Source organism: Lotus japonicus, chromosome 6 (genome assembly GCF_012489685.1).
Source record: "Lotus japonicus ecotype B-129 chromosome 6, LjGifu_v1.2".
Lineage (NCBI taxonomy): Eukaryota > Viridiplantae > Streptophyta > Magnoliopsida > Fabales > Fabaceae > Lotus > Lotus japonicus.
In genome coordinates, this window is record NC_080046.1 from 40,174,943 (window position 1) to 40,186,315 (window position 11,373).

At 37.4% G+C, this 11,373-nt stretch overlaps 1 protein-coding gene across 1 annotated transcript; it reads right to left on the reverse strand.

Annotated features, from left to right (window-relative positions):
* Positions 1-7,297: 7,297 nt before the first annotated feature.
* On the reverse strand, positions 7,298-10,279 carry LOC130725295 (uncharacterized). Its single transcript, XM_057576537.1, has 6 exons — positions 9,531-10,279; positions 9,424-9,441; positions 9,097-9,326; positions 7,833-7,957; positions 7,458-7,679; positions 7,298-7,415 (listed from the first exon to the last, which is right to left on the reverse strand). Exons 1-6 carry the CDS (start codon positions 10,277-10,279, stop codon positions 7,329-7,331), a joined length of 1,431 nt encoding a protein of 476 aa, XP_057432520.1. The 3' UTR covers positions 7,298-7,328.
* Between the last annotated feature and the right edge of the window lie 1,094 nt (positions 10,280-11,373).

Below are 11,373 nucleotides of genomic sequence, written 5' to 3' on the forward strand. Positions count from 1 at the left end.
CCATAATCCTCCCGAGTACGTCGCTCGGTGGCCAGCGGGGTCGACCACCCATGAGTCGGGGTCATCCTGATCTAACATCTCGTACCTAATCCCCCCCGAAGGGTGGACCATCGTGAACCAGTCCGCCAAAGACATCTGACAATGGGCGTAGTCCGCCAAAACACACACAGAAGACGCGAGGGTCAACTCCAAAGAATTATGTAAATAATAACTCCAATAGGTAAAGATAAGGGGTAGCCACTTAGGCTTATAAGTTAGAGATAGCATCCTAGGGTTGTATATTCCACAATGAATATAAACGACAATAATAACAATTAACATGCATCAAATAAGATTAACAAGTATCAATCACACTCAGCAACTAAGTCAGTATGCATGTTGCATGAAATGCAATGCCGGTTGACAAGATGCATTCCGGAAGGGATGGACATCAACGGATCAGCCCTAACACCAGCCACGGTGGGACCATTTCGGCCCGCGTGCCTCTTATACCAACAACAACGGTAGTCAGATCAGCAGTAAACCCGAAGGTCTGCCATTTCGTTCTGCTACTAAGAATCACCTAGCAGTGTTCTTACGCGGAAATCCGGGTCTTATGACCATTTTGGAATCCACCGAGGTTCGGTATCTCGCCGTGTATAAACCTCTTAATGTGTGCATGAATGCAAAGTGATTAGTCAAACAACGCCTCCGACCTCACTCGACACGTCGCCACGTGTTCTAGCTAACTTATTGTCTCTAAAAGCATACCCTAAGGTAAAAGTCGTTCTGCGACAAAAGACAATTTATCATAAAACACATTATCTCATGATGATTCCCCGAATCATCCGACTCATCTCCATCCGATGGTCAAAACTGCTCAGCGAGCAAAGAGTATCAACATACTCGGAAACTACCCGTTTCCCGGCTTATCTTTTAGATAGCCCAACAACACAACTGCTCCTCGAGCAAAAGAGTATCACATACTCAGAACTCATTAGTTCCCTCAACACTTGGACTCGACGAAACTTCTCATTTTCCAAAACTAAGATCTGAATCCTAAGCTTTCCTTCGAGATTGTTATCATTATTTAAAGGTTTAGAGGTTGCTTAATGTCTTATGAATTTTCCTTGTAAAATAGTTTCCATTTAATTTTATCGCAAATCTTACGAGTTTCAAAGATCCCATATCCCAAATAACTCTCAGAGAATGTCTCGATCCACTAAAACAATAACAAGGCCCGAACCTCCGTTCGTCCCGTCAAACTTTCCCAAACTCTCGTAGTAAATTTTGGCATGGCTTGCCCGTTATCCTCACTCTGAAGTACATCAGATATATGTGTAATAGCATAGTTAAATTAGCACAGTCCAACAGTCATGGCACATATATCAACACATCCTAGATTAACCACGTAGCACTTAGCATATAGCACAATATCACACATCCTAGATTAACCATTCAGCACATAGCATGTAATTCAAACTCAAAAACAGTTCAGAGATGAATACTCATCATTGTCAGCCGAAGCCTCAGAAAACATTTCCCAGTCAAACACAAACAAGTGCATAAACAGTAAATCAAGTCGAATGCGTCGACACCTAAAGCATTAACTAATAGTTCAGTGAGTAGCCCTCACCTGTAGTTCCTCCAGGGTTATCCTCGAACATTCCTTCACACTCCACGCCTTGTTCTTCGGGAAATTCCTCAAATGAACCTTAGAGCAAAAACCACAGAATTCCATCATAATTAGTCAGAAACTCAGCAACCAATACTCACTAAGGTTACACGAAGTAGCATATACTCCGAGGTACGATAATCTAACGCGAAAGGACAAGTTTTCGAAAAAGAAATTTTCTTCCTCCCCTTGGATAGCTCACGGCCACACACTTTAATTGTGTGCGCCGACTTTTCTTCGATCAAACTTGGTTCCTAGGCTATCATTAATCGTAACTAAGGCGATCGAAAACTGTCGCAGGGGTATTTTGGTCAATATATTTAGCTCAAAATTTCAAAATTGTAATTTCGAAAAACAAATTGGATGGGGACGACCAACGACATTTATGACAACTAATCCTACTAGCGCTGAGCTAAGTCGATAGTTTTCAGCCCAAAGGACGAAACTTTGTCTAAAAATGGGTATTTGGAGCAGAATTGAAACTCGGCGGCAATTCGTCGAGAATCGGCGAAATGTAATCCGCTAAACATGCTTTTGGGCACGTAGGGAAGATGTTTAGATAGAAAGATGAAGTTATTTGGACAGTTTTGCAAAAACCTCAAAACTTAGAGTACAGAAAGACATAGAGAAAAACTACGGAATTGACGATCAGAGGCAAGGATTAGCAACTATACCTCGATACCTTCAAGCAACAATTGTCAGAGCAACGATCAAGCAAGAAATGGCGAAAATCTTCTCCTCCTTCCTCCTCCTTGAGCTCGCGGGTTGTGGGTATGAAATGGTGAAGGTTTTGCAATTTTTCTCCTATTTATAGGGGATGGAAAATGCGGGAAAATGAAAATTTCGCGATTCCGATTTTTCCGGCTTCATTCTCCGTGAATTCTAAGATAGGTTTTGGCGACAGAATTCCAAAACTCAAAAGAGGTTTCTTGGAATTAAGGTAAACAATCCAAAGTCGGTGTAAATCTATTTTACCCGAAAAACTACTTTTTGCAGTGGATGTCGGAAGAGAAAACTTCATTCTGAAGAAAGATTGGAAACATCAAGAGAAATGGGTGTACGCGTGTGGAATCTTCATTTGAAGCTCCGAATAGAAAAAGTCTTCATCAGCCGTTCATTCTAGGTTTCTTGGACTATCAGGGTTTAGTTTCGGCAAACCTCCGAGGATTGGAATCGGACGTTCGTACATTCTAGGGTTTCGCATCGAAACGCTTGTTATAGATGGATTAAGAGAAGTTCTAACATTTCTCTGAAGATTTTTGGAATTAGTTTCCATCGTGTCTTTAAGTGTAAATTAGCTATTTACTAGTGCTCTTGCCCTAGGTTTAAGCGAATACTAATCGTGCTATAACTTTTATCGACCTTGATACAATCCTTAGACTTTTCCTGAACTTTCTCCTTCATAAATTTATTCCATTCAATAAGCTCTTGTTCAGGTTTCCCTTCACGATACATCAAACCTAATCGCGAATAGGAATTTTATTCACTTATTCTAAACTTAAAAACTTGGGTCTTACAGCTTTCTTTTGGCTTTCATTGATTTTTTTGGTGCCACTGGTGATCTTTTTAGGTTTCTTTCTCTTGGGGGGGGGGGGGGTGTTGATATTGTTATGGTGGTTAGTTTTCTTTTTTGTTTCACTAACTATCCTTTCCAATTTGATTTTTTTTTTAGATTTGATCTCAGTCCTTCTATATATATTATTATCCTTTTACTTTCGAAAAAATAAATAGTCTCACGAGGAATCTTACATTCCATTGGAAATGAAAGCTATTTTCCACTAATCCTTACTTCCACTATATATTTTATATTTTATATTTTTTAATTAAATAATTTTCAAAAACATTTCTAGAATAATAATATATACAAACCAAACATAGTTTTCATTTCACACGGGAACGATTTTGCTGGTAATGAGAATCCTAGGGAACAATATTCCTGACCTGATAATAGTTTTGTAAAACTCGTAACAATCGCCCTCAAAGTTGCAGGAGAGATAAAAGTAAGAAAGGGTAAAATTGTTGTAAATAAATTTTTAAAAGGTAAAGCTTGATTCCATTTCCATACCTCCAAATTTGGGGGAACTAAAATGAGGGGAATTCAACTCACTCTTTATTAATGTACTTAAACAATGGAACATAAAAATATTTCATCTCACTCCCTACCATCAATCTACTCCACCCTCCTCATTTATTTATACTCATCTTTTGAGATTTTTTTTTTGCTAACATATGAGCCGCTATATAATATCAATGAACTATTTAATATTATTTTTTAAACTTACCTTCATATTTAATATGAAAGAAATAACATAATTTTAAAAATAATAATATGGAGAGATAAATTTAGAGTTTACTAGATACACATTGTCGTGTAAATCAATTTTACACTAACAACCAATCACAGTACGTTACGTGGGAAAAAAATTATTTCACTGACTTTTGACACAAATTAATGATCTTAATAGATTCTACTACTAATATCTAACACTCTAATACATAGATCTCATGTACATTATATTTAGGCCCGTTTGAGAAACAACATAATTAAGCGCTTATATATGGTCATAAGCAACAATAAGCGCTTATGAAATAAGCGCTAATTTATAAGCTACTTTAAAAAATTTATTAAAATAAATTATATATAAGTATAAACTCTTTTTCATAAGATATCCTGAGTAGTTTATGAAAATAAACTCAATAGATGGCATAAGATGTTTGCATAAACTCTCATAAACACTTACACAAGTGTTTATACTATTAGATAAGTTCAAATAAGCTCTCTCAAACTTGACCTTACTTTTTAACTCTCTTTTCTTATCATTATCACGTTCATTTTTATCCTTTTTTTTTCCTTTTCATTCTATCGGTCTACAGTACAATCTACTATACTCCCATAAAGGATCAACCAACATTTTTCCAGATTTATGTCGGCGACTTAGGAGCGTTAAGTTGGCTGAATATTGAATACATTCAGGGACTTGAGAATATTGAGGATGAAAATAACACATTCATGGGTCCAATCTAAATTCATCTTAATTTGACTTATATAAGAACTATTATGAGTCAAACCAATGCTTTCATGATGTGATGCATGTCCTAGGCCTAATAACCTTTGGTTGTTCACAGTTCACACACACCACTTGTGTTGTGTCCTCTTGATTTGAATTGAAGATCAGACAGGACGCGATCGATAGCCCTACACTCACTCCGCATGTGTGTAAGTGTGTTCGTCAAGTTGTAGACTTGAATAGCCCTCATCTCTTTAATAATGGAGCAATTGAGGGTGATAAAATGAGCATTACATGTTTTCATGGGCTAAATTGAGTATCTTCAGAACTCTAGAGCTTCACTTTCTTCCTGGCAAAATGGGTTTTCAAATTCCTGGGAGACAAGCTTAAACCTTTCCCAGAATTTGAAAATTAACCCGGTAACATATTTATTCAATTCCGATTTTTAAAACCCGAAATTGAAAACACTTTATTGCGTTGCAGGTTTTAAAGCTTGATATTTATAATAACATATTTGTGTTCCGGATTTTTAACGAAAAAAATGTGACATGCTAAAAAAAAAATACAAAACTAATCATAAAAACAACAATAGAATTAAAAAAACTATGTAATCATCATTATACATATGCATACATCAAATTTAAAGTGCATCGAATGTCAATTACAATACAACTCTGAAAATGACATTTAACAATGTTCAATCTGGTGTAATGTCTACATAGTGACGAGACATATAGCTATTTTGTTGTCAGTTGTCATCAAATGTTTATAGACGTTCCATATGTGATACTCCCAACCTTTGACTTGTGTTGTACAAAAAGTACGGCATTGCAAGGCAACTAGGGGAATAGGATGTCCATGCATTTATCGGGTTTAAGGACACATAACAGGGTATTTGTATTGGGCTTTAAAGCTTAGAACTTTTTTCTACATGCATGCACTTATCGGGTTTAAGAACTTCGAACAGGGTATTGTGTATCGGGTTTTAAATTCCAAGAACTTACATAAGTTTCGAGTTTAAAAAACCAAAGCAAACCAAAATATCGGGTTTTAAAACCCAATACAAGTTTGTTTTTACTTTTCTCAAAATACACTCTGGGAATTAAAAAGTGAAGATATTTACTTGAAATTGAAAATCCGGAAGATCTGGATCTGAATCACCCCAGAAAGCAGAATGCGACAAAGAAGGCGAAGATGAAGAAGACCATCCATAGCGTCAAGGAATAAGAAAAGGAAGGAGAAAATGAATGGAGTGTGGAGAGGGAGTGAATGGAGAGTTATGCGATGGTGAGTGTAATATGGAGGTGAGGAAGAAGAAAGTGAAGGAGAAAGAAGAAAGTGGTTCAGACAAATGAAGAAGAGAGTGAAGAAGAAAAGGGAGAGGGGTACTTTCAAGTTTAAAATTGAGTATGATGAAAAATTGGATGGGTCAGGTGTCAAATTTTACTCTCTTTCAATTATTTCATTAATTTTTTGTGAGTCAACCCACCAACCCAACCAAATATGGGTTGCGCTTGAATTTTCAACCTAAATAGAAAAAGTGAGACCGCCTAAGACTATGTACAATGATTTTTTCATTCAACACCTACTTTTTCATTTTTTTACACTCCACATCATCTTCTCTCTCTTCCACCTAATAATTCAACTCTTACTCACTACAATGGTTTTGTTTAATAAAATTCAACACCCTACCCCACCATTTTTATTTCATATTCTTTACTTTTTTATGTTTTTGTTTTTGTGATTATATATTAATAACAATTATCGATTTAAATTGAATTTAAATAATTTAGAGTTAATTTTTTTTCTTTCTAGTTTAGTAATTTTATATTCTTAATTAATTTTTTCTTACAAGTAAAAAAAGACGACATATAAGGATAGGCATTATTAAAAGGGTTATTGTTGAGATCCATTTCACTAAAAATATGTTTAGAGCTACAAACAAGAGTTTATTGGAGGCTAAATAAAAAAACTAGAGGAAAAAATGTCATTTTTTATTCTGTGTCCAAATCAAATTAACCAAGTCTCTATTTATAGACAAAAAAAATGATGAATTTTGGTGAAAAAAATTAAATAAAAATTTAATTTGCTACAAAATAATTGACCAAAAATAATTAGGATGAGATAAGAATCTGGAAATTAAAACAACCAATGAGATTTTGACATGTGGGATGAGTGAGACCAATTTACTGTTCATTCAACATGTTGAATGTTAGACTATCTACAATGGTTTCAACATTCAACACCCTCAACACCCCACTTTTCATCTTCTCTCTCCAGTTCAACACTTCATTCAACTTTTACCCACTCCAATGGTTTTTCATTCAACACCCTACCCCCTACCCCACCACTTTTTTTATCTTATATTTTGATTTAATTTTATATTTTTCTTTTTATGATTTCATAAATTTAAAATTTGCAATAAAAATTAAATTAAATAAACGATTATCGATTTAATTTAATTTAATTTTTTTTTGGTTTTTTAAAATTAAATTAAATTAACGTAATATTTTTTAACGCAAATTAAAATGCAAGACAACAAACTAAACACACAATTATTTATTTAATTTTCTTAACATAACACACAAATAACGTAATTAAAATGCAAGACAGCAAACTAAACACACAACACACAAATAACATAATTAGTACGATACAAAGCATATTTAATCATGAGGATACATTCCAAACTTTGTCCAGATGTGCTTCACTAGATCTGCTTGCAGTTGGTGATGGACATTTGGATCACGCAACTCGGATCTAGCACGCACATGATCCGCAAAAGCGGGCAACACCTCGGTCGAGTATGGTTGCGGTGTGCTAGATCCACTTCCCTCAGCTTGCTCAAAATCGGTCCAGCGTTGAGCATATGAATCTCGTTCATCCTCAACAATCATATTGTGTAATATGATGCATGACCTCATGATGATACCCAAATCATTTATGTCCCACAAGCGAGCTGGTTCACGGATGATTTGAAAACGAGCTTGAAGCACTCCAAATGCACGCTCGATGTCCTTCCGATATCCCTCCTGATGTTTTGCAAAGCACTTATCGGGTTCACTTTGAGGAAGTCTAATAGATTTGACGAAAGTTGGATAAGAAGGGTAGATATCATCAGCTAGATAGTATGCCATATTATAGGGACGTTGATTCACGATGAAATTCACACGTGGCGCGTTTCCCTGTTCCAATTCATCAAACACTGGTGACCGGTCTAGAACGTTTATGTCGTTCAGGGTCCCCGGACACCCAAAAAAGGCATGCCAGATCCATAGATCATGAGATGCAACTGCTTCAAGAATAACCGTGGTGGTTCCCTTATCCCCTCTAGCAAATTGACCTTCCCATGCTTTAGGACAATTTCTCCACTCCCAGTGCATGCAGTCAATGCTCCCGATCATGCCTGGGAACCCCCGCTGTTCACTAACCTGTAGTATTCTTTGCAGGTCCTCTTGAGTTGGTGCTCTCAGGTACTCGTGCTCATACAATCGTATGATTCCTTTACAGAATCTACGTACACACTCCAGTGCTGTAGTACCTCCGATTTTGATGTACTCATCGACTGCATCTGCTGCCACACCATATGCTAACATTCGCATTGCTGTGGTGCATTTTGCTAAGGGCGATATGCCTTCTTTCTTCGCTGCATCAAATCGTTGTGTGAAGTAGTTATCACTACTTGAAAGGTCCGCAACGATTCGAAGGAAAACATGTTTTTGCATCCGGTACCGGCGACGGAATATTCCATCGTCGTATGTAGGCTCATTGGCAAAGTAGTCGTCAATTAGCCTTCGGTTTGCCGCTGCATGATCTCTGTTGAGATTTTTTCTACCACGAGTTGCACTAGCCTGCAATATTAGATTTTGACGCTCTCTAAAATGGTTGAGTACATAAGCATCTTCTCTCTCACTTTTTTCAAGGTATGCTTGGAGATCAAACTCTGGTGGATCCATTATTTGTGAAATTTGAAGTAGATGGGAAGAGATGCATTGAATGGTGGAACCTTGAGTCCATATATATAGATAAATTGAATGGTGGACAGTGACGGATTTGAAATAATATGAACTATAGTTAATTATCAGATAAGGACTAGATTCGAAATGAGTGATACATATTCAAACTCGGTAACCCATACATTAGCCACTGACAACACTGAAAAATTATTAAAGTAAACATAACAGACTTGACAAAACACTGGCAAATTATTAAAGCAAACACTACAGACTTGACAACACTGACAAATTATTAAAGCAAACACTACAGACTTGACAACACTGACAAATTATTAAAGCAAACACTAGGGACTTAACAACACTTGAAAATTATTAAAGCAAACACTACAGACTTGACACCACTTGAAAATTAATACAGAAAACACTACAGACAATTAATTTCCAAAGAGCTCTTCGGACAACCGCTTCAACATCTCTTTCTTGTGGTCACTGAGATGCTCTTCATCACTTAACTTTAGGTATAATTTCATTTTCTTAGCTACAGTCTCCTCTTTCCTCAATCTATTAGCCTCTTCCGTGATCGCTGCTAGATGCTTCAATTGTTCAACCTCATCCTGCTTGGCTTGTTTGTATCCAGCCCAATCGTTCTGCATCACTTCCAAGGTAGCTGTTGGGCTCTTCTTTTTACCCTTTTTTTTAGATGCATCCCTACCTATTGGACGGGGAATCGATCCTATAGAGGTTGAGCCACCTGCAGAGGTTGAGCCACATGCATCACTCTCGCGAGATCTCTTAGATCCACTACTTCTTGACCCAACACTTCCTCCTGCTTGACTACAGTAACGTGGTTGTTCACGGAGAGCCTGCCATTCTTTTATCAAATTAAATCGAGCCTTCTTTCCATCTGAGTACAGTTGTTGGGCTTGGGTCAAAATATCATCCTCCGACCAACCGCTTCGTTGCATACGCTTAGCACCATCATAAGCGTCAATCCATTTATTTATTTGCTTGCTCATATAATTATAACGGTTTCGGCATGCATTTCCATCCCGCGGAGGATTGAATGAGCAATGCTCATTACAATACTCAGCAATTTGACCCCAAAATGTTTCTCCTTTTTGGTTTCTCCCGACAACACTGTTTGTTCCAAATTTAAGCCACCCACTAATTAACACCAGATTTTGATCAGTGTTCCATGCTGGTAAGTGGCTTCTCCTGCTCGTAGGAGTTGAATCCTCTTCATTTGGAGTGGCTTCATCACCAGCTGTCATGCCACCAAGAGTCATTTGTGTTGAAAATTCGGGAAATTCAGATGCACCATCATTAGCACCATCATTAAACGGCGGTGTTGGAGATGGATGTCTGAACATAGATCCATGATGGGGATGAGGACGTTGGTTGAAAAATTGATTTGGATCTTGAAAATGGTTGGGATTTTGGTGGTTGGATTGATTTGGATCTTGATAAATGTTCGGATTTTGGTAGTGGGAAAATTGACTTGGATGTTGATAAGTGTTGGGATTTGGGTAGTAGTTGGGATTTTGATTTGGATGTGGATAATTGTTGGGATTTTGGTGGTTGGAATACTGATTTGGATGTTGATAGTCTGGATTTTGGTTGGAAGAATTCTGGGAGGTTAAATGGCTATTGTTGGGATCCATTTCAAAGCAAAGGTGATAATAGAAAGATAATAAGCTGAATAAGATGATGGAAAACTTGGTTTTTTTTTCTGTGTCCAAATCAAACAAACCAAGTCTCTATTTATAGAGAAAAAAAAATCATGAATTTTGGTATTTTTTTATATTTTTTTAATTTTTTTTTTCGAAATAATTGAGTTGGAAAGATTAGGATAAATGAAAATCGCCCGGACCAATCAGAACGAGACACGTGGCATTGGCGGTGCACTCTCTCTCTCCTGTCGCGCGTGCGTGGCACGCGTCTGTCGGTGGCCAACCGAAGCGTGCCACGCGTCCCACTACGCAGCCCCCTTACCCCACCCTGACACATAACGCGCCTTGTCTGCGCGTGTGTGGCACGCGCCTGGCGGTCACCAACCAGGGCGTGCCACGTGTCTCCGGATACCCCTTTAAACAAGTGTTGAAACTCTTCAACACTTCTCTCTCCCTTTCAACATTAAACTACCCCTTTCAACACCATTATACTACATTTTCAACATTAAACACATCATATTCAACACCATTGTAACCAGTCTTACACACCCTATTCAACAGGGTCATTGGAACAATTCTAACAGTTGAATCCATTTTTCAACACTCATTCAACAGAGCCATTGCAAGTAGTCTAACCCAATTTATTTTTGGCGGGCTTGACCTAACTCGCCATACTGGCCCACTTTGCCACCCGGCACCCCTGGTGTGCATCATTTTGTGGGGACACGCATCTGCAGTTTACTGTGGTTTTTTACCACTACAAAATGCAGAGTTTAACTGCAATGCAATGTATTCCTAATTCCTATATAAAAACTACATTATATTCCCATGTCAAACTGTTACAATCCCTGGCTTTTGTCATTCTTGAAAACAATTGTTTTTCCATCCTTAGACCATCTCCAATGGTTTCAACATTTAACACCCTCAACACTCCGCTTTTTTTCTTCCCAACACTCCACATCACCTTTTCTCTCCAGTTCAACACTTCATTCAACTTTTACCCACTCCAATGGTTTTTCATTCAACACCCTACCCCCTACCCCACCACTTTTTTTATTTCATATTTTGATTTAATTTTATATTTT

Bases quoted from the DNA above. Each gene is read 5' to 3' on its own strand.
- LOC130725295 (XM_057576537.1), bottom strand. From the start codon at position 10,279: ATGGATCCCAACAATAGCCATTTAACCTCCCAGAATTCTTCCAACCAA. The intron at 7,680-7,832 runs GTGAATTTCATC...GGATATCGGAAG, and splicing joins AACAGGGAAACGCGCCACGT to GACATCGAGCGTGCATTTGG. The intron at 7,416-7,457 runs GTGTTGCCCGCT...GCTAGATCCGAG, and splicing joins CGCAACCATACTCGACCGAG to TTGCGTGATCCAAATGTCCA.